At 28.1% G+C, this 23,680-nt stretch overlaps 1 protein-coding gene across 1 annotated transcript in view; it reads right to left on the reverse strand.

Annotated features, from left to right (window-relative positions):
* LOC142329213 (frequenin-2-like) overlaps positions 1–23,680 on the reverse strand; it is a 179,652-nt gene that overhangs the window by 85,027 nt on the left and 70,945 nt on the right. The window contains exon 5 of the mRNA XM_075373618.1: positions 20,844–20,922. Coding sequence (XP_075229733.1) covers positions 20,844–20,922 — 79 coding nt within the window. The remainder of the gene's footprint in view (positions 1–20,843; positions 20,923–23,680) is intronic.

Genomic DNA, 23,680 nt, shown 5'->3' on the forward strand with positions numbered 1-23,680 from the left:
CTTCCGTGACATAAAATAAGTAATACTGGTAAGTTAGTTAATTAAAATTTAAAAAAAAGCATCGTTCTGATTTCATCCCTGCTTAGTTTTAAAGGAAGTAAAGATAATCTTTTGGCTAAATATTTTACACGTGTAGTTCTAATGCTGTAATGTATAATTTCTATTTAGTACGTTTCTTTCTTTTTGAAATCAATCCTGGGAAATTATTTTAATAAGATCATTTTTTAATCAATAAGCTTAAAAAAATAATTAAAATAATTGATCTAGTGGCACGAATGGTAGCGTCTCCTCCTTTCATCCGGAGGTCCTGGGTTCGAATTCCGGCTAGGCATGGCATTTTTCATACACCTCATTTCCATATCCCGCGAACAAACTTATGTGGCAATATTATCAAGAAATAAAAATTAATTTAATCGGCAAGCAAGCTTTCCCAAAATCAGGTCGTAGATTTAATTTGATTTGACAGCTTGGTACTTCAAAGCATATTTTTCATTATCATAGAAAACCATATTATTATTTTGCATTACAAGTATCAGGTAACTTTTATTTATTTATTTTTTTTAATATTATGTAATAATCTCTCATTAGTTTCTATTAATCCGAATATGTTTTAAATTCTTATTCTTTTTTTTAATCAGTCTAATTATATAGAACTTATTTAATAAAACCAATGCTTTTTTTAAAACCTCCTGGGTTTATTTGATAAAATCAGCATATTTCTTCTTTATTCTTAACCATTTAATTATTTTATTCAAGTCGGTTCATTATAATACATTATATATTTCATGTCAATTCTGGGTAGATGTGATCATGGATAATCAAAGAGACTGCTCCAATATTTCCCTGGAAGTATCAAGGAAAAACGCTGGATAAACTTATCCACATTTTAATTAATATTAAAAAATAAATTAATAAAAATAACTATTACCAATTTGTTATAAGTGGAAACTAATATATACACTTGAAGGGGTAAATTCAAAATATTTGAGTACATATATCATTTGTACATCATTAGAAAGGATACATAAAACACGGGTTATTTGATTAATTTAATTATAAATGAATTAATTTTTTTTAAAATTATTTATTACTTCCTTGTACGTAGTAAAAGAAGTATTGTGAATGATCTGTGGTAGAGAAAATAAAAGAATATCCATTTAAATAATCGACTAAACAAAGAAAAATAAACATTTAATATTGCCAAATTTGTTTTAATTGATTTTTCAAAATTAATTTAAAACTAATCATCTATTTTCTCTTTTTATTTATAAAAATACATCTTTTGTTAAATTTAATTATATCCCAAATAAATTTTATATAAAAACTGAACAATTCTGGGTCAAATAAGTGTTCTGAACAATGTTTGACCGTTTTATAGGGTAGTTTTATAATTCTAAATAAACCCGCTTTTCCATATCATGTAAAAAGAGATACTCGCTGTACCGTTAATCCTTTTGTAAATCCCTGTAACCTATTTTCTATTGAAATTGATGAGAAAGAGTATAGAGAGGGTTACAATTTCCAAATTGTAAAAACAATACGCGGGAAACCCTAGTTTTTGTAGATGTATATATTACTGTTTAAATAGGATTTTTGTTTGCTTATATTTCGAACGAGATTGCAAAAAATTTAAAATTAACAATTGAAATAAATAAGTACATACATTCAGTCAATGTACACAAAGTACATTTATTTATTGTTTTTAGTTGAACAATGTACGATTATTTATTCATCAAACTGTAATGAAATTAATTAAAATAACGAACAATGTTTCTTACATAAAGAAAAGGTTGTTTTTACTTTTAATTCAATAATACAGCCATCAGACGATCATTTTAGGGCAGTATTTTAAAACATTAAAAAAATATGTAAAAAGAAATTATTTTTAACGAAATATTAAATTTAAAATGAATAACTTTTGTATTGGATGTAAAGGTGAATTGTTCAACAAATAATGAAATTATTTCAAATAGAAACGTAATAAATAAAATTAGAAAATTTAATAGTGTTATACAGAACGATTCACGAAGAATATAACACACTTTCAGGACTTGCTCTACTTGTGAAAATAAAGAAGAAAATAACGTATAGATGACTATACAAATACGAGTGTAGATGTGGAAAACACTTCGTTAGCAAGTGTCAAGCGACGAAAGATTTTTTCTGATTTCTGCGCCTTCGGTAGAATTAAGCCATACTGTAATTATTCGACCAAAATTAAGGGATAAATTTAGAGATTTAATAAGAAATCTGATAGGAAAAATTAAAAATATAGGTCTCTAAAAACTGTATTTTTAGTAGTTTTTAAGAAATCTCCTACAAAGTAAAACACGAAAGATCGGAGTGGAAAATACACTGTTTTATTTTTGGCGTAAAATAACTTTGTTAAACGGGTAATAAACATATACGATTTTTAAACAAAAATTGTACAGGATTAGCTTCAGAGTAAAATAAACTACTAGAAATACAACTTTGAGACCCCCTATTTTTTCAATATTTTAGGTCATATTTCATATAAAACCACTAAATGTAACCTTTTAATTTGTGTTTCAAGAATTATAATCTGGTTTATTTTTTCTAAACGTGCAGAAATCAAAGCGAAATCTTGCACCAGTCGTCACTCGATAAGGAAACGTTTCCAAACTTATGTTTATATTAACTTTCTTCTTTATTTTAACCGGTAGAACATAACCTGAAAGTTTTTTAAATTCTTCGTGGTCACTCTGTATAATTTATTTGTCAATAAAAACTCTGATTTATATGTCAATAGATTTCTCTCCAATAAAAAAGCATGGTGTGTTAGTTTTGTTGCTATTTATGCTCAGATTTTTAATTTGATGAAGCGCACGAATGATTTATACTTCTCGGACGATTCATTCCTTTGATAAGAACGATTTATCTAAAATTAAATTTGTGTTTTAGGGTTATAAAAAATCATTGGGGTTAGAGCAGTGTTAAAAAATTCATAACTCAAGAAAGAACTAAAATTGTTCAGAATTTTGAAGCTTTTCGTTGTAGAAGTTTTTTTTTGTTATTACGCTAAATTCATAAACGTTATTCCGTTACAATTGGCAAAATATTTAACAAAATTATGCGTAATGAAACATAAACCATGTATCATTTTCGCGGCCGTCCCGGCTTTTTTTCTAGTATATATAATTAGCAGAACTAGAATAAGAAAATCCGCGTAAAAACCCATGTAAACTTTACTGTTATAATTTAATTTACATTATTAATTTAATTTAATTTGAAAGTGAAGAGAGTTATATTAATTTATAGAGCCGACGTTACTTTGAAGGTTTTCTATCCGAAAACCTGTTACATTTCTAATTTTAAACTTTTAAGCCTATGATACTTTTATAATATTACAAATATTATAATGAAAACCTACATGAAAGCTATAATTGTATGAAATTTATTCACATAACAAGGTTTTTAAGCGATATTATTAAGAAAAAAACACAAATGAAGGGGCTTTTACGATATTATATTAAAAAAAAAGAATACTAAAAAAATTCTTTGCTTAATAATCACCTTTCTATTACCACAAAAAATATAAATTCAATATTTGATTTTTAAGTAAAAAGAAAGCTAAAGTAAAACATCAAAACGTTTGATGTTTATCGAAAACATTATAAAACTTATAATCAGTATTCATCAGCCAGTTAAATTTCACCTTTTTTACTAGAAAATATTTACCTTTTTTCCTTATCTTAGGAAATATTGTTACATATTTTTCTACAAATTTAAAATTCTTTATCATAACTGTAAAATAACTTGAGAAAAATTAACAGTATTAAGGGTTTGAAATTGAGTTAAATGAAATTATGTTCTCTCCTAATATATTTACGGAAAAGTAATTACCCGAGAACAGTAATACATGTCGATAATAAACTCTCAGGATGGTTAAAAGAATGGGTAATTAAAAAAATAATACGATAAAATATAAATGAAAATCTAAAAGTAGTTGTTATTTCTGAATAATGTAAAAAAAAATACAAAAAACTTACAAGACATAAAACATACGTAAAATAATCGCAGGATAAGTTAAAAATAATTATTTATTTTATATTACGGATAATATAAATTATAATTAACAAAAGGAGATAAAATAAACTGTTGAGTTACATGAAATTCTTCAGACATACAAAAGCTATAATGTAAATGTAAGTTATAAGAATAGAAAATGTAATTCAATTTTATCATCTTATGTAACAGTGAAATATATAAATTAAAATATCTTGTTTTTATTACATGCAATTTACGACAAATTATAAAATTTTATTAAATTAAGCTTTTTTTTTTTAAAAAAAGACGTAAACGATATAAAACCGTACTGTAGTATATTCCTGCAAACCCGTCCATCAACTCATCATCCTTTAAAGTCGTTATTTGTCAGTTGATGGTAAGATGGTCAGTTATGATTATATTTTACTAGTAAAAACCAGTTTTCCCTCGTACGTTTGTTGATGGGGAAATAGTTTATTGTTCGAGACGCTTTGTCAACTACGCTGTACATTTCTGTTTGATCTTTTACTAAAATTATTAATTTATTTTCAAATTTAAAATAAAATTTACCAGATCAGTTTTTCTTTGAAATTTTGTTTAAAGATAAAATAATATTGTTATAATTTTGATAAAAAGTTTGGACTTTCGTTTTAATTAGTTTCTTTTTTATTTATTTATTTTTTTAATTTTTATCGGAGATTAATTTTGATTGTAATACTATATTAAATATATTTGGATCCAATACGAAAATATTTTAATGAATTTAACTTTTTTCTTTTTTCTTTCTTAATGGAATAATTAATATTGATATTTTATTTTTATCTACGATTATCTAAAGTGTATTTTCAGATCGTAATTACTGAATTTATTCATCCAATAAACATTCTTCTGAGAAATTTTACATTTTTTCTCCGTTTTCATATACGTCAAGTTTATAGAAATTTATCATACAGTATAAAAATTCAATCTGTATTCTGGTTGGTTAAGTAAAATAATACATTTCTGATACAATAGAAATGAATTTATTAAAATGAATTTATAATTGATTTACCTTGAATATATTTGCATGAATATAAAGTAGAATTATTATAAATAATGGAGCAAAAGTAGGTCAGGTTTTCTAATGCTAATTTATTTTAAATAATGATAATAATTCAAATTTAATCCTCACCTAGGACAATTTTGTGATTTTTATTTTTCAATTGTTTTTTTACAAATTCACCCACTGATAAGAATGGTATGTATGGATATTATTAAAATTTCTAACATAAAATAAATGAAATATTTAATTTTTAAGTGTATACTTTTTTTTTACATACATATTAATTTATTATTTGTAAATTTATTTCCGTATTAAAAAGACTATATTTATGTTTCATCAGTTCATATTTAATAATTATTATACTAAATCAACTTTTTTAATGTAATTTTTTTTTCACAATTTTTAAGACATATATTTTAGCAGTGTCATGATAACTTCATTATTAGCAAAAGAGTAGATGGTAGAGAATGTTAATAATTATTTATAAACCAGAAATTCTGTAAATTATAGTTAGCACAGACTTCAATATTATATTAATTTTTTTCAAAAAGAAAATGAAAACAAAATATGTTTCTTGATTTTTACAAATTCATTTTAAAAAATGAAGCTGTTTCAATACACAGTACCTCCCTCAGATGTTACGTACACAATATAAAAAGACACAAAGAAGAAATAAAAAATACCAGTAGAACAATATAAAATACAAAACGAGCATCAACAGGTATTATATATATATATATATATATATATACTCGTATATCTCTAAAGTAAGGACTGTTGGAAAATTTTGTGTCGTTCATGCCCACGCTAGTAGTGTACACACTTCATTATTATCTGTAAGTTGTCGCGTTGCAGTATCTATGCTTACGTGTGAGTTATAACGTTATAAAATGAACAGAAAAATCGATGTGCCGCCGACTGTGAAATACGTGGAGTCATACGTTTTGTATACCATCAAAAGGTTAATCCAGCTGAAATTGATAGGCAGTTGGTTGCTATTATCACCGGTGATAATGTAATGAATGAAAGAAACGTCCAAAAAAGGTGCGAAAGGCTTAGAAATAACAGAATTAATGAGCATGATGAAGAACGTTCGGGCATGAGCATGATAATCACCGAGGACTTCTTGAAACGGATCGATGATGAAATCATAAAAGATCGTCGCTCAACGATTTCCGACCTGGCCCTTCATTTCCTGATGTTTCAAGAGCTGTTGAATTGTTCGTGACCATTTAGAATTCAGAAAGATTTGTGCACGTTGGGTGCCACACGTGTTAACGGAACATCACAAAAAATCCGAATGGGATCTGCTTTGGAATTTTTGATGGGCTACACAGAAAAAGGTGATGAGCTCCTTAATTCAATCGTTACCTGCGATAAAACATGGATTTCATATTACACACCGGAGAGAAAACGGCAGTCAATTGAATGGCGTCATTGTCGATCAGCAATCAGACCAACAAAGGTCAAGCTACAGCCCTTTGGATGCAAATTTATGGTCACAGTCTTTTGGGATCAGTTTGGCATCTGCTGATTGAGTTCATGCCACGCAGAACGACTATAAATGCAGAAGCCCAGGGCGAAATTCTATATAAGTTACAATGCGCTAGTCAAAATCGGCTACGTGGCGGGCTGACTGACGACGTCGTCCTGCTGCACGGAAATGCACCTCCACATGTTGAGGGTCCGACACGTGATTTACTGAGAATATTTGGTTGGGAATTTACGATCAGCCAGCACATAGTCCGGACTTATTTCCTTCTGATTACCATTTGTTTGGGAAATTGAAAGAATTTTTGAGCGGCAAGCAATTCGCGGGTGACTGAATTTAAAAATGCTGTTAATCAGTGGCTAAATGAACTGGCGGTAGAAGAATACGACGAGAGTATATTGAAACGGATGTGTCGCTACGATACGTCTTAATTCATGTGTCGATTATATAAAGTACTAAAAGGTATGTAGTTTAAGAAAAATAAAAAATATCTATAAAGTTTTTAGAATAAATATTTTTTCAATGAAATGGTCTTTACTTTAGAAATAACCTCTCGTATATATCTACTTATCAGTAATTTTTTTTTTTTTACTTACGAAATAAATCTCCTCAGAAGCTTACAAGGAAGCTTGTATGTGGAAATATGAATATGGGAAATTTGTGCCTATGAAGAGTGCCATGTCTGTCCGGGATTTGAACTCGGGATCTCCAGATGAAAGGCCAAAACGATACCACTCCACCACGGAGTACTTATTTAATTGTTGTACTTAGTTAAATTTTGTTAACAATTGTAGCAGTATGGAATCTGATAGTTTAATCAAAAACTTGAGAAAATACATTTTAGTCAATTATAGTTTTATGTTTTATCGCTTCATTTTCAGTTACTGAAATATTTTCACTGATTTATTTCTCTGATTCTATGACTGCGAGTATGTATTTACTTCTTCCTTTTATTTAGATAAAGTTATTTTTTTTTTTTTTAAATTTCAAAGGTAAATTTCTCATGAAATTTTCTGATAAATATGTTTATTGTTATACGGATAATATATTTTAGAAAATATTTCTGAAAGTAAATTTTTCCACGGTTAAAAAAATATATTTTTTTGCGTACATCTATCTCTATTTTTGAAATTTGGTGGGAGTAACATTATGTTAATGTAAAATTATTTTTTTTATTTAGCAAACCCAGAAAAAAAATTATTTTTTGGCATAACTACTTTTGAAAATGACTTAAAACCAGAAAAATAAGTTATTTTTTTTAGATTATACATCTGGTTTTAACATTTCTAAGATTAATTTCTGTAAAAAAAAAATAATTTTGAAAAAAGTAACGTAACTGATTTACGACTAATCGGTAAAATATTAAAATGATACTTTTTTCTCAATTTTTATTCAGTTTCGACATTTTAAAAAATGGTATCAAATGTAAACATCGCTAACGGGACTCACAACTTATCACTCTTAATTTATTAATTTATTTTGCTTTTAGCTTCATATTTAAAACATTAATAGGCTTCCAAAAGACATGTTCTTATGAATAAAGGAAGAAAACTCATAAGGTGAATAATCAACAGGTTAATAAAAAAAATAAGGAAAGAGATGCTATGAGGTGTAATGTAATAAGAATTCTTGTAAAAAAAATTACGTAATTTTTTTTTACACAAAATTTTTCTACTAATTTTTTAAATGTATGAATGAAAATACTTAAGAATATCTAAATTACTTCATGGTATGTCATTATAAATCGATTTCAAGCAACCATGATGACTAAAAAAATCTTCTTCTGTTTAGATTAGATTATTAGGTAAATTTTAAAAATCTTCCACCAAATTTATTTGGAAGAAACATTCAATAGAATTACCAAAAAAAGGTTTCTCTTAAAAATATAATCATCGACATCGGTACATTTGATCATGAGTAAAATGAGATTAATATTAAAAAAAACTTTTTCTTCTATGAAGTGGATTTTAAATTTTAAAACATACTTGATCACTATTTTTATAAAATTGTTATACTTTTTTTTGTGTATAATATAATCATTTAAAACTAAATTTCAGATACAAAAGTTAATAGAAATTTTTTTTAAATTTTTGCTTAATTAAGTATTATAAGTCTTTTCTAAAAAAAATATAAAAGAAAAAAAGAAGATTTTCTTAAATAAAAGAAATGGGATTTCGTATTGTCGGCTGCCGTTTTAGAAATATTATACTGAAGGATTTATGTTGAAGAAATGTCGAAGAAGATAAAAAATATTATTGAAGATAAAAAATATGAACTACTTCTCGAGTTGATTATAAACTTTTCTCTCTCTCTCTCTCTCTCACACACACACACACACACACACACACACACACACACACACACACACACACACACATACACACACACACACACAAAACAGAGCTAAACTTTATGCATAAACATGCATAAAGGGTTTTCGTATATAATACTCAAGCGAATTTCAGGATCACAAGAAATTCGCATATTCACCCTTCAATTCATCGTGTAAAGGTAATGTGTTTAGGTGGTGTATCTGTTTGTTCTCCTGTACGTCCAAAACGGCCAGATCGATATTAATGAAATAGATTTCAAGCGGTCTGTCTCAGTAAAACAAAGAGCACTTTGATATAAACATTTAATAATAATATGAATAAAGAGATTTAAAAAGATGCAGGTCCTTAGATATAATTTTTTTTCAAGCCGAGAAAATTAATAACTAATCAACTGCAAGTGAGATTTTAAATAAATATCTTTACTTAAAATAAGGATTCTAAGTGTGTGTGTGTGTGTGTGTGTGTGTGTGTGTGTGTGTGTGTGTGTGTGTGTGTGTGTGTGTGTGTGTGTGTGTGTGTGTGTGTGTGTGTATTAATATTATTTGATTTGTGTAATTTAAATTAGTTAAGTTGTTAATTTAATTTGGGATATAAAAAAATATACCAGATATCTACATTATTGAGTTCTATATAAAACTTTTATGTAACAAATTGTTATTCATTTAGGTATTATTATATAACCCGCCAAATTAGTCTAGCCTAGATCTAGTGGTTAAACTCATCATCTCAAAATCACCTGATTTTCTAAGTCGAGAGTTCTAAGGTCGAGTCCTTGTAAAGGCAGTTGCTTTTATATGGGTTTGATTGCTAGACTGTGAATACTGGTGTTAGTTGGTGGTTGGGTTTCAATTAATCACACGTTTCAGGTATGGTCGACTTGAGACTGTTCCAGATTACATGTTTACCGGTACATTTAGACTTACATTGCACTACATCTGCAATGGCCTGGCAAGCAGGTAACACTAATTGCATTCGTCTACACACGCGCGCGCGCACACACACTCCCAGACCCAGAAAACTCCTACTCCCGGAAAACTGGTTGAAGAAATACGTATATATATATATATATATATATATATATATATATATATATATATATAGATAATTTATTAAAAACAAATACGAAAAGATTAACAAAAGTAGATTAAAATATAATTTTAGTAATACATAATGTTATATTTCTTTTATATCTTATTCTAAATTTTGTGATCGCCTTGTATTTTTGATATTCGTTGCAGTGGAGGAAAAGAATTGACGAAATTAAGATCGGAAACTGTCAAAACGACATCGCGTAAATTTAAAAGGAAGAGAGAAAGGGTAAAAGTATGTATAAATAAGATGTGGATATCACATGACTTCCTTGTACGCCTATTAAATTGCATATACACTTTTTTTTTTAAAATAAAAATACATAAAATTTTATTACATTAATAACTTCTGATATTTTTTCATTGTTATTATTAAATATTATTTATTGTTAAAAAATTTGTACAATCAGAGGTTAATAATTATTAATCTATATATATAAAAATGAATTTGTCTTTCTGTATGTCTCTTATTCCTTCCTAAACCGTTCATCCGATAGCGATGATACTTTGGGGAATGGTTGGACGCACGCCAGGGAAGGTTTCTGAATTAGTTTGGACCCGCTAGGTGGCGCTGGCGTCGAGATATTTCGAAAAATTGTATTTATGGTCCGATTTGCCTCATATTCAGAATACATGTTACTTACATGGAAATAATTATCTCTGCAAAAAATGAACCCGCTAGATGGCGCTTGGGGTTGACATATTTAGAAAAGTTATATTTATGGACCGATTTGGTTCATATTCAGAATATGAATATTAGTTACGTGAAAACTTTTGCAAAAATTATACCCGCTAGGTGGGGCCGGTGTCGAGATTTTTACGAAACAAACAAACAAATATACAAACAGACTTTTTTATTATATATATATATATGTAAAAGGCATGTTCGTATGTGTGTCCGCTAAAGACCAAAAAACTAATGGACCGATTTACGCGCGGGCAATAAGAAAAACGGTGAAAAGGTGGAAATAGAAGAGGGGAATTCGGGAAAGTGTAAAAAGAAACTGGGAGAGGGTTGATGGAGAAGGGAGAAAGAGAAAAGGGAAAGGAGAATAAGTGAAAGGTAAAATTTGTGAAGTTCAGTTTTTTAATTTCTTTATCAAATTTCAATTTTGTTCATGTAAACTCTCTCTCTCTCTCTCTCTCTCTCTCTCTCTCTCTCTCTCTATATATATATATATATATATATATATATATATATATATATATATATATAAAAAAGGTTAAAAAGAATTAAAGGAGAAGAAGTCGGATTTGAACCGATGTGCCTTCCCCTTGTAAGATCCAAATATTTCATTAATTAGAATTTTATTTAGCTATAATTCTGCAACTAATGAAAATAAGTACCACTTATGATACGCGTATATCGCTGAAAAGCTCTTATAACGAGGGCTTATTACTGCAGTTAAGAAAAATTCCAGAATCCAAATATTTTGGATTTTAGACTTTTTTGTAGACTTTTGGACCAGTCGATTGCCATAAAAAAAGAGAGGTGCACAACTAGATGTTAGAACAGTCCTAAATCCAATATTTCAACATCCTATGGCTAATCGTTTTTGAGTTATGCGAGATATGTACATACGTACAGACGTCACGCCGAAACTAGTCAAAATGGATTCAGGAATGGCCAAAATGAATATTTCCGTTGAAATCTGAAAACCGAAATTTTTCGCGATGAAAATACTTCCTTTACTTCGTACAAGGAAGTAAAAATTACTTAAATATTAATTTAACATTAAAAAAATTTTATTGTTCATGAGTAAGATATTAAACACTTTATCCGTATGATGAAAAATGTGAGAGGATTCATCAGTGTTAAAAAGACTAAAAATGTCGTTTTGAATTCGTGATAGCTCTATAGTTATTATAGGTCTAAAGAATCATGTCATCAAAAATTAATTAATGTTATTTTTAGATTCATCTGTTGATATAAAGATATCGATTTAGTAAAGATATCTACTACCGTATTAGCTTTTTTTTTTTATTAATTTTCATACCGCAGGATTATAATAATCATGGGTGAAACCTATAGTCTAGCCGGCGAATTGTTTATATTAGATCTAATTATTACCTCTAAGCTAATGTAGGCAGTATGATTTTAATAATTACATTTGTTTTGATACAGTTTGAAAACAGCTGGCCACTGTTATTTTAGTTAATGAAACTGTAATTATAGCTTATGGCTGTAAATGATAAACATAATTTAATGTACGGTACGTTAACAGAAATCTAGGCAACGTAATTTTTCAACATTTTTGAGAAATATAGTCGTAGTTTATGCGTTTTCCAGAACTAAATATAGAAACATCTATATTAATTTATTTATTTTTAAATCTTTTAGATGTTATCAATAAAACTTTTTACGTAAAGTAATTATGCAGGCTATTGGAGCCCTACAAAAAATTAGAGAAAATAACGTGCAAGTAAAATGTTTATATTAAAACATTTTTTTTAAATAAGTGACCTTAATTTTTTATTCTTTTAAATAGTTTTGATATAAAGAAAAAAGTTAAAAGAAAGATTAAACGGCATTAAAAAAACCGCAATATGAATGATTTTATTCTTTTTTAACTACGTTTCTGTTTTACCGAAGTTTAATTTTATGAAAAAGAATAAGATAATTTCTTTATATAACTAATTTTTACTTCTTTGTGGGAAATAAATAAGTATTGTGACCGCGAAAAATTACAGTTTTCAGATTTTGACGGAAATATCCATTTTGACCAACCCTGAATCTATTTTGACTAGTTCGGTGTGATGTCTGTACGTACCTGTATATATCTTGCATAACTCTAAAACGATTAGCCGTAGGATGTTAAAATTTTGGATTTAGGACTGTTATAACATCTAGTTATCCCCCTCCCTTTTTGATTGCAATCGACTGGAACAAAAGTGTCTAAAAAAGCTCAAAATCTAAAAGAAATCTGGATTTTGGACTTTTTCTTAACTGCAGAAATAAGCCCTCATTGTGAGCTTTCAAAGATATATCATACTTGGTACATATTTTCATCTGTTCCAGAGTTATAGCCCAATGAAATTTTAATTAATGAAAGGGGAAGGCACATCGGTACGAATCACACCATTTCCTTTTTTTTTTTTAATTTAATTATATAGATTTATAAATTATTATTAACCTCTGATTGTAAAAAAAAATTTACGATAAATAATTCAATAACAATAAAAAAAAAAATATATGAAAAATTATCGGATGTTATTAACGAAATAAAATTTTATGCGCTTTTAAGTTAAAAATAAAAATGTGTATATGTAATTTAATAAGCGTATAAGGAAGTCATATGGGAGCCCACATCAGATTTTTTAATTTTAAAAACTCATTGAACGAAAAAAATTGCATCCCTTTTTCAGAAAAAATTTGATGTTGTTGTATTAATATATTCAATTTATTTCTGTGGGTAAAAAAATCATCTAGTAATTTTTAAATAACAAAGACCGTTTACCAATGAACATAAAGAATTATGTATGATTTTAACAAATTTATGTTGTGTGAAACAAAACTTTTAATGAAATATAGTTAAACAGTTAATCATCGTAAAGGTATTATATAAAATGGTTGTGTTAAACGCATTCATTAAATGAAATAATTTCTTATATTGTTTTATTTACAAAATTCTTCATCTCAAACAGTTTTGTAACGTAGTCAATAAATTTTAATACGCGTACCCTCGCTCGACAAATATGTAATCGATTTTCAGTTTCTGCTGATACACGATGAATCATATCTTTTGTTACTGTTCCGTAATTTTTTCCTTTAAGTGTTTCAGATGGCTTTATGTTTGCGACTAAATATTTTTAACGAATTCCTACAAGAAAATTCTCAAGGTTTGGAGCAGGGTATAATCCTTCTCGTTCTATTCATCTATCGGCAAATTTTCATTCAGTGCCTACCGAGTTTATTAAAGTGAGAGGGAACACCATCTTGATGGAATAAATTCTATGTATATTTTCGGGTTCATCCGGTCGAAGAAAGTAATATTCATTTAAGTTATTAAGATAAAGATTTCCATTAATAGTCTTTTCAGCAAAGAAAAAAGGTCTTATTGCACGATATTTCATTATTAAACCACGCCAAAAATAGTCTTTAGGTGTCTCATGTACTTTGTAAAAAAATATATTCGGTTTTCAGATCTCAGTATTACTGAATTGGATCTATTAATACAATACATACATTACGATGAAAAATAGCTTCACCTATAAAAATCAGAAATTTAAAAATAATTGGTTTTCGCTGATTTTATGTAAAATTTAATAGTGAACTGAAAATGTTTTTCTGTACCAAATGGTTTTATTTCTTGCAGAAGTTAAATTTGATATGCGCAAAAGTGCAATTTTATACTTAGAAATTTATGACATAATTGATTTTGGAATTTGTAACTCGATGCTTTGAAGAACGATGGAGTTGTTGGGACTAATTTAAATAATTTTTTAACACTTTCTTCTGATTTTGGTAGCTTTCCTGATGATTTCTTTAAAGAAAAATCCTGTTTATTTAAATCGATTCAACTAGCGTCGTATAATATTTTTATGTATTACTTCCTTAGGCTATGGACCCTTTGAACTAAAATTAGTGGTTTCAATTCAGCATATTACAAAACAGTCTGTGCTTTTTCTTGAAGAGAGAACATAGTCAATAAAGAAACGCACCTTAGGATCAATATTGAGACTGATCCAGTTTTTAAAATGGTTGCTATGTAAACTTTTCTAGAGGAAGATTTCAGTATTACCAACATAATTTCTCAAAAAACGTACATGAACCTTGGTCTGAGCTACTGAAATCCCATTATTCTTTAATGTTGAACCTGCCAGTCTATGAGATAGTAAGAAAAATGCTGAAAACACGAACATTTAAGTAATTCGAGACCTAATTGGGGTGGACAGCGGCTTAAAACACTCGAAGAATCAGGTCACACCTAATTACGTTCATTCAAAATTTTTCCTCGACCCTGAACCGAGATATAAGCGAACATTGTTCTCCTTCCCTACACTAAATCATGGTGAGAAAAATGCTAACAACACAAAAATTACAAAAAGCCATTATCAGTAATGGTCAGTTTAACGTGGCATTATCCAGGGAACTGCAAATACTGGGATTAAAGTACAGTCAACAAACCAACGCTGTCGAAAACGTATTGTGGCCAGCTATTTTTGAGGGATTAGCTTTAATACTATAGTAATAAATTACCCACATGTGCAATGAGTACAAGTACTGATTTTAATCTTTAACAATACTATTTTCCTACCAGAAAAATTAAATCTTTTTCATTTTTTGAAACTGTAGCGGATTTGGTCCGCGAAGTGGCCTGGGGCGCGTTGTCCCACTGTAGGAGGCTGGGCTTCCTAGTTATTAAATAAATCAATATATATTAGAAGATATATGAATAATCAACTTATATAAATTACATTGATTCAATAAATAAATATATAATAAAATTGGTTTTGATGAAACACTAACAGGAAAAACATCATGTTTTAAAATGATTCGTTAGATTAGTTTTTAGTTTATTTTATATATTTAATAAATTGTTAACTGTTTTTTTTTTACAACTAAAATTTTGAAGAGTGATCAAAAAAACATATGTCTGAATTAGCTTCGTCTTATGTTAAGTCTCTTAGCAGATTACCGTTGGGAACACTAATAAAGGTGGCTTTGCAAATGGCGTTAATATTTTAATTGTGTTTAGAAAGATCATTTTTCATTAAGATATGGTGGAAGAGTAAACATGGTTTCAACTGCATATATTAATTTAAAAAAATTGATTCCATGTCTTTGTACATTTAAAATTGCACAATTACGTCTATTTTCCGTTCTTTGTAGATTTCGTGTTCATTTTTCTTGGTTGATGTTTCTGAATAGGTTTTTCTCAGTGAGGTTATTTTTTAAAGAAAATGTGGTTAAATAGTAAAATATTTTTCTGTAACTTTCATATAATTGAGAAAATCTGCTGCATTTTGTTTGCCCTATTGAGAACTTATTCCTATTTGAGCAGGGTAAGCACCGATAAAAATAAACTTTAAAACCGTAATTTCCTATTTCTGAAGTCATATCCTCGGCCAAGAGAATTCTGTTATTATATGCGAATGTATTGCAGTAGAATTGGTTTATAGTGTGAATTGTTTTCTTAGATAGCTTTTTTGTTTTAATTTTTAACATTTAAATAACTCAGTCCAGTAACTGATTTAAAAATCGATCTCAATACAAAATTCATTTTTTAATTTAAGCTAAAAATAATTCATAAGTCACTTAAAGATTGTGGAGCATTTAAATCTCGAAGCCAAATATATTTTTAATGTTTTTAATAAACAAGTATTAGATTTTTAAAAAAAATTACTGTTAATTTACTTTTTTCCTAATGTATACGTTACAATCTGTGCAGTTATTGAAATAAGGCACTTCTCCATAGCCTAGTGATATGAGTATTACATGTAAGACTTGTAAATGACGTGTAATCTTGTACAGACTCAGGCCAACCATTTCTTAGATGTGTGGTTAATACCCCAACCAAAGTATACCGGTATCCAGTGTCAATTATTTAAAATCCGTGTAAAAGCGAAAACCTTTGACTTCGAAAATCAGTTTTTAAATAACTAATTTGCGACGACTAATTAACTTCAAGACTAGCCCGATGAGCTAGAATTCACATTGGAGTATTAATAATTTAAATGTATTTTTTTTTCTCATTGCATTTTCGCTGGAAATCCTGGTATAAAATTATAAGTAAAATCGTTAGTAAAAACTTAAATGAATAAAAATATAAGCTTAATTTCTGTAAGTCCGTAAAAAATTAACTGAGATATCTTCTATAATTAAAATTGTTGAACTGCTTTAATAAAATTTTTTTAACCCATAGTACAAGATGAAATGCAATACATCTTGCTTATTTTAAAATAAAAATGGACGAACGGAAGTGTATTTTACAGTTGGTAAGTTTTAAAAATATTTCCAACTCCCGTTGTGAAGTATATAAAAACTCCCAGTTCCTTTTAGCACGCTTTTAGAGTTACCGTTGTTATTAAAGTAACTACTGCTGTTGTAAGTTACGAATACGAGGATGGTGGCAGCGAAACATTTATTATTTGAGAGATTTAGAGGAGTTCTAAATATCGTTATAAATTTCCTTATGCGGTTTGCTGTCGTGAAAACCTTTGCATTCTTGTTAAACATTTTCGCTAACGTATTTGGTTTAATACAGTGATGTTATTATTATTCATTCTCTTAATATTATTAGTATTTGTAATTTTTGTTAAAATAAATCAACATTAAAAAATTAATAATTGTAAAGACCTTATAACGTTACTCATTAGATAGAGCTCTAAGTTAATATAAGTCAAATTAAGGAATCTTGATTATATTTATTTGACGTGTCGAGAATAAATTATGATTGTATTGTAAAAATTATATTCAAAATTATCACTAAAATAAATAAAAATATAATGAAATATGATATGAAAAATTAAATTTTGATTAAGTGTGCTAGTTGAGATAGTTAAACCCGGTGATTCTGTACAAAAAAAATTCTGTTCTAAAAATGACCAAAATCGTAAAATATTTAGATTTTGGCCATTTTCTTAACTACAATGATAAGCCCTCATTGAGAGCTTTCAACGATGTGTAATAAGTGGTACTTATTTTCTTTGGTTCCAAAGCTATAGCCAAGTTTTATTTGTGAAATATTTGGATCTTACAAGGAAAGGCACATCGGTTCGAATCAGACTTCATTTCCTTTTTTTCTTTAATTAAATTATATTGATTTATTAATAATTATTATCCTCTTGATTGTAAAAAAATATTACGATAAATAATAATTGAATAATAACTTTAAAAAAATATATATGAAAAAATATCGGAAGTTATTAATGAAATAAAATTTTATGTACTTTCCATTTAAAAAAAATGTGTATATGTAATTTTATAGTTGTACAAGGAAATCATGTGGTATCCACATCAGATATTTTGAAATCGGAAGGTGAACATGTGACATATGATTTTAATGAAAATTTTACGAGAAAAGCGATGGCAAAAACAGTTTCTCAATAATTGCCTTTTTGGACTATTATTTTTATTATTATTATCATTTTTATTATTAGTGTTTGGGCCATTAATTCCCACATTAATTATTTAAAGTTTGTTATTGCATATAATTCGGAAGGTAATACGAGATAAAAAAATTAATACGGGGCATTTTACTTCGTTTTTATTACTACTCCGATTTTTCCTTTTTTTTTGCAAATTGTAATCCTTATAACTCAAAAAGGCATTTATCAAGAAGGATTTTTTCTTCGTTTTTCGTAAAATTATACATTAAAATCATGTGTCACATGTTCTCTCTCCAACTTAAAAAAAAAAAATTGATTCAATATAACTGATCCAAAATGGTGGAAAAAATTAAAAATACACCATAAAGTAGTACTTTTATAATATTTTATTTGCGCAGTTGTTTCTATGTGGTAGTATCTCTCATTATTAAATATTTTAATATCAGCCTGTCTACAATAGAGAATACAATAAAAAAACCAATGTACTTTTTTAGATTTAAAACAAGTTTTCATATGAGTAAACAAAGAAAAAATTATGATTATACAGTAATCTTAACGGTTTAAACCAAAAATTATTAGCTTACTGTCGAAATTGTATACGGACTCAAAATCCGGAGTCCACAAAATTAAAATAACAATGAACATTTTAATATAGGAAAAGAGTAATAAATGACTGTCCACTGTCATCATATATTGTTGAATCTTTTGTGATAGTAGTGTTCATATTTTTTAATTATTCCAAATGAGATATTCCAAAATTATGAGAGTTATTTCAGATTAAAGGGCGAATCAATAAATCATCTATTGTATTCAGATGGACTTGATTTTAATAAACTCAAAAAATAAAACACAAATTGTACTGCAAAGAACGGCTAAATGTTATAGTGACAATAATCACTATCAGTTTAATCATGGATTCAAGAGAATAGAAAGGAATATGAAGGGAGTGGATGGTTTTAAATAATACGATTTATGGTTCACTAGAGAATAACGACTGCCACATAGATTTAATATTACGATTTAGTCTTGAATGGGTGGTTATAAACAATGTGAAGCAAATGTGGATAGACGTCAACATTAGTAGAAATTTCATGAGAAAATTATTTTAAATAATAATGATAGCAGCAGCTGTTTTCTATGGTTTAAAGAGCTTAGTGACCAGAGAGCGGTAGCGTTTACTTTATGAAATTTCACATTTAAGACGGATATACACCTATAATAAGAGTCTTTATTATAGGTAAGTGGACCTAAGAAGGAGAATGGGAATGATAATGCCAAGGAACAGTTGGATGGATAATTTTCAAAGAAGATTAGATTTCTAAAGACTACTTCCAAGTCATATGGCATAAGATGTAGAAGTTGTGCGAAAAGAACGTGGATATACAATTTAGAATAGTTAATATGTAAGACAGGAACTGTAAATTTTTAATGGAGGTAGTGAGAAATAAGAAAATGCGATAAACACCAAAAGACCTAACATAGATTCACCGAGCTGACCTAACATAGATTCACCGAGCTGACAGTTATCATTAATTCGGTTTTTAATAAGAAAAATTTTTCTGTATTTTACTACATAAAATTTATTCTTTTTTATTTATTAATTTTTCTAGAATAAATTAAATTAAATTTAAGATATAAATTAAAGAGAAAAATGATTACATCATGATAAAATAAATATTTATGACAAATGATGTCGTGTTTAAAATTAAAAATTTAAATCTAGCCTAAGTTAGTACATCGAAAAAAGATGATCCTTACTCAGTATCATAATCATATAGATGTTTACTATAGTAAAACATTTATATAAAGGCTGTTTACAGTTTAATAAAAATATCATATTTAGATAGGTGGGTTTCGATGTTTCCGGTACTTTCTTTTCCTCTTTACCACTATTTACTGTATACAAAGTCTTCGTGAAAAAGTTATTTTATAATTAACTTTTGTGAAATTTTATCTTTTTGTGCATAGTTTATATAGAATGACACTTTTTTGTGTTTTATTTTGTCAAATTTAAATTATATATAAGTATTTAGGCTAGAATTAAGATTGTTTTTTGTATAATGTAAACAAATAAATATTGAGTAATTAGATATGAAATAGTGTAGGGTTTTACTAATAAGTCGTTTATTACTTGATAAAGTCATTACCGATAAGTCGTTTGTATCTTGACTGTTTTAATTGTCGTTTACTTTCAATTTAACTGAGCTATACCATAAATAGTCTACTTTTCATATTATAAGATCCCTCATGTAGTCCGGCAACTGAACGGGAATGGCAGAGCAGCAGTTGCACTAAATTCGCTTTTCTAAAAAGTATTGACTCAGCATAGTGAATCAAATCAATATGGATAAAAAATGTAGTATAGCACAGTATTTGCTAACGGATTGAGAACAAATATGTCTACTCGCAATATCTCCACTCCCTTACTCTGAGAAGTCAGATCTTATCTCCAAAATAGAATAACTTTTGTCCGCCGAGCAGTCTGCTCTTCTGAGACAATTCAAGCAAAATACACTTTTTTCATACATTATGATTTCCTCAGGAAACCATTTTTCTTTTATTATAATCGGTAAATGAGGTATTGCCTGTTAAACTTAAAAAAAAATAGATTTTAACTATCAGTATTATCCTTCGTAGTCTTAAAAAGTGATTAATAAAGTGATTAACGTCACCAAATTAATGGACCGAATTAATTTTTCGTTAAATTAAAAAAAAATTATGTTCTAATTCATGTATGAAAGAGAAAAAAATCATTCGGTTTTTATTTACCGTCTAGGTTACTGACTAGGTTATGAATTTTTGTTAAATGAAATTAATTTTTAACTTACAGTGTAATTTCTCATCTAAGTTTCCTCGTGACGTCACCGATAAAGCTCTGATAAATTCTTCAAACTCAATTGAGCCATCCTGAAAAAAAAAAATTATTTTCTTTTTAATAATTTAAAAAAAAATATTTTTATTTATAGTCGCAACAACAATTAAATACATTGGTAACTCATCAATATTTGTGTGAATTTACCGATAAACATGTAGTTTTGAAAAGACTCTGGCCGACCATTCCTGAGACGTGCGGTTAATTGAATTTTAATAAAATTAATTATTTACTTTTTCAGTAAACTATTAACAGTTGATCTCGTTTATACTATATTAAATTTTTAAAAGTTGAGTTGCGAATCGAATTAGTAAAATAATTATTAAAATATAGTATACATCAAGAATTTTTTTCATCATAACTCATAGGAAAAGGTTTTTTAGGCAGTGCCAAAAATAATCTAACTCTTATTACAAATATTTTAAGCACTTCTTACAAGGATAGAGTTAACTCTTATTACAAATATTTTAAGCACTTCTTACAAGGATAGAGTGCATTAGAACTTCCATTACACTCCACCTTTTTTATTGCAATATATATATGTATATATATATATATATATATATATATATATATATATATATATATATATATATATATATAAATATATAATAAATATACAAACATTAACTTTAATATTTAAAGATAGGACTAACTACACAGTGTCTCACTTAATAAGAGCAAGTATTGGTTCAGATCAGCTCTACTACCAGCCCTTTTGAAATTGAAGTTTAAAAAAAAAAAATCGCGCTTGGTTCCATATAATCGTATGGAAACTTACGGAAAAATCAAAAAAAAAATTGGAAAACCTGTTTGGCTGTAATTGCTAGAAATATATTAAAAAAAAAACTAAGTTAAAACATAACCATTTTTCTCGAATCTACTGGTTGTTAGAAAGGATTTGACGATATGAATGTTATTATGACTATTAATGACCGACCGTTTTGTTTTAACTTAAGACGTCACGTAATTTTATTATTTTTTTGTTTTGCTTGTAATAAATAAAACAATTCTTTTATAAAAGGAGGGCCGACTTTTCGTTATTTTATTCTGTTATTTTTTGCCCCGATCAAACACATACTCGTTCATCATGACCTTCAAGTAGGTATAGCTATCTGAATATGCCGAACAACATTGCTAACAATATATACCGCAGACAAAGGAACGTCAACGTTACAACTTGCAGCATAATAACGAATCACGCTTCTAACTTGAATTTTTTTGTGTTCAAATTTTTTCATGTTCATCATAATATATTTTTATGATTAATTTTGCCTGAATTTTGAGGATTGACAAATAAATATTTTTAATAAAATTCGTACTTTCTGCCCAAAAAGAAGTTAATGTATTTACGGTGTATGTATATTAGTTCCACCGTAGCAGCTCAACGGCTGAACCGATTTAGATGTTTTACTCCGCGTTTATTATTTTTATATTAGAATAAGTACAAATTAATTGAATTGCTGTGAACTGTGAGTCTCTATCACTGTGTGAACTAGGTTTGAATTAGATGATTCGAATCATTCAAATTATTCATTGGAATCGAATGAATAATATTACAAAAATAATCGAATTAAATTTAAGTTAAATAAAATAAAATAAATTTAAAAATTTCTGTTTAGTAATAATGGGCTGTGGGGACTGGGTGTGAGGCTAGAGTGATGAGATGATGCGAGCACCTCGTGCTAGGCTAGACCGACCGTCACCACCACTGGTAACAAACGGGTTGCCCCTCGGGCGCACTGTTTGGAAGGTACAATGGGGTGTTCTTATAATATCTCTGCCAAAAATCGTCCGATTTTCATAATTCAAACGGGGTATTTATTAGTAGGTTGAAGGCTAACTTTTGCATGCATCAGGTACCCCCTCGATCTAACAGATCACGGTTTTTTGGAAATGTTATACCTTCACAACCGATCTACCGATTTTCAAACTTCAAACGGGGTATTTGTAAGTATAATATAAAATCATAATGCAACCCAATCAGAATTAATATACTCATAAATGGACCTTATTTAACGCTACATAGAATATGTATGTACAGTTTACAAAACTACATCTGTTACTAGAAATTAATATAAAAGCATATTCGTAGATAAACACATTTAGTGACGACAAAATAGATATAATTCAACTAATTATAATAATAATTATATTTATACCGATTTAAATGATGTTCTTCGGTAGTGTTGTACGGTAATGCTTATTAATAGAAATTCTTGCAAATATAAAACTCGTAATTCTTAAAATATAAATCTCTGACAGTACAAGGTGAAAAGATAAAGATGCTACGATTTGCTGATGATATAGTAATTCTAGCCGAGAATAAAAAGGACTTAGAAGAAACAATGAACGGCATAGATGAAGTCCTACGCAAGAACTATCGCATGAAAATAAACAAGAACAAAACAAAAGTAATGAAATGTAGTAGAAATAACAAAGATGGACCGCTGAATGTGAAAATAGGAGGAGAAAAGATTATGGAGGTAGAAGAATTTTGTTATTTGGGAAGTAGAATTACTAAAGATGGCATTTTATATCGCAGGAGCGATATAAAATGCCGCATAGCACAAGCTAAACGAGCCTTCAGTAAGAAATATAAGTTGTTTACATCAAAAATTAATTTAATTGTCAGGAAAAGATTTCTGAAAGTGTATGTTTGGAGTGTCGCTTTATATGGAAGTGAAACTTGGACAATCGGAGTATCTGAGAAGAAAAGGTTAGAAGCTTTTGAAATGTGGTGCTATAGGAGAATGTTAAAAATCAGATGGGTGGATAAAGTGACAAATGAGG

Source organism: Lycorma delicatula, chromosome 8 (assembly GCF_047948215.1).
Source record: "Lycorma delicatula isolate Av1 chromosome 8, ASM4794821v1, whole genome shotgun sequence".
Lineage (NCBI taxonomy): Eukaryota > Metazoa > Arthropoda > Insecta > Hemiptera > Fulgoridae > Lycorma > Lycorma delicatula.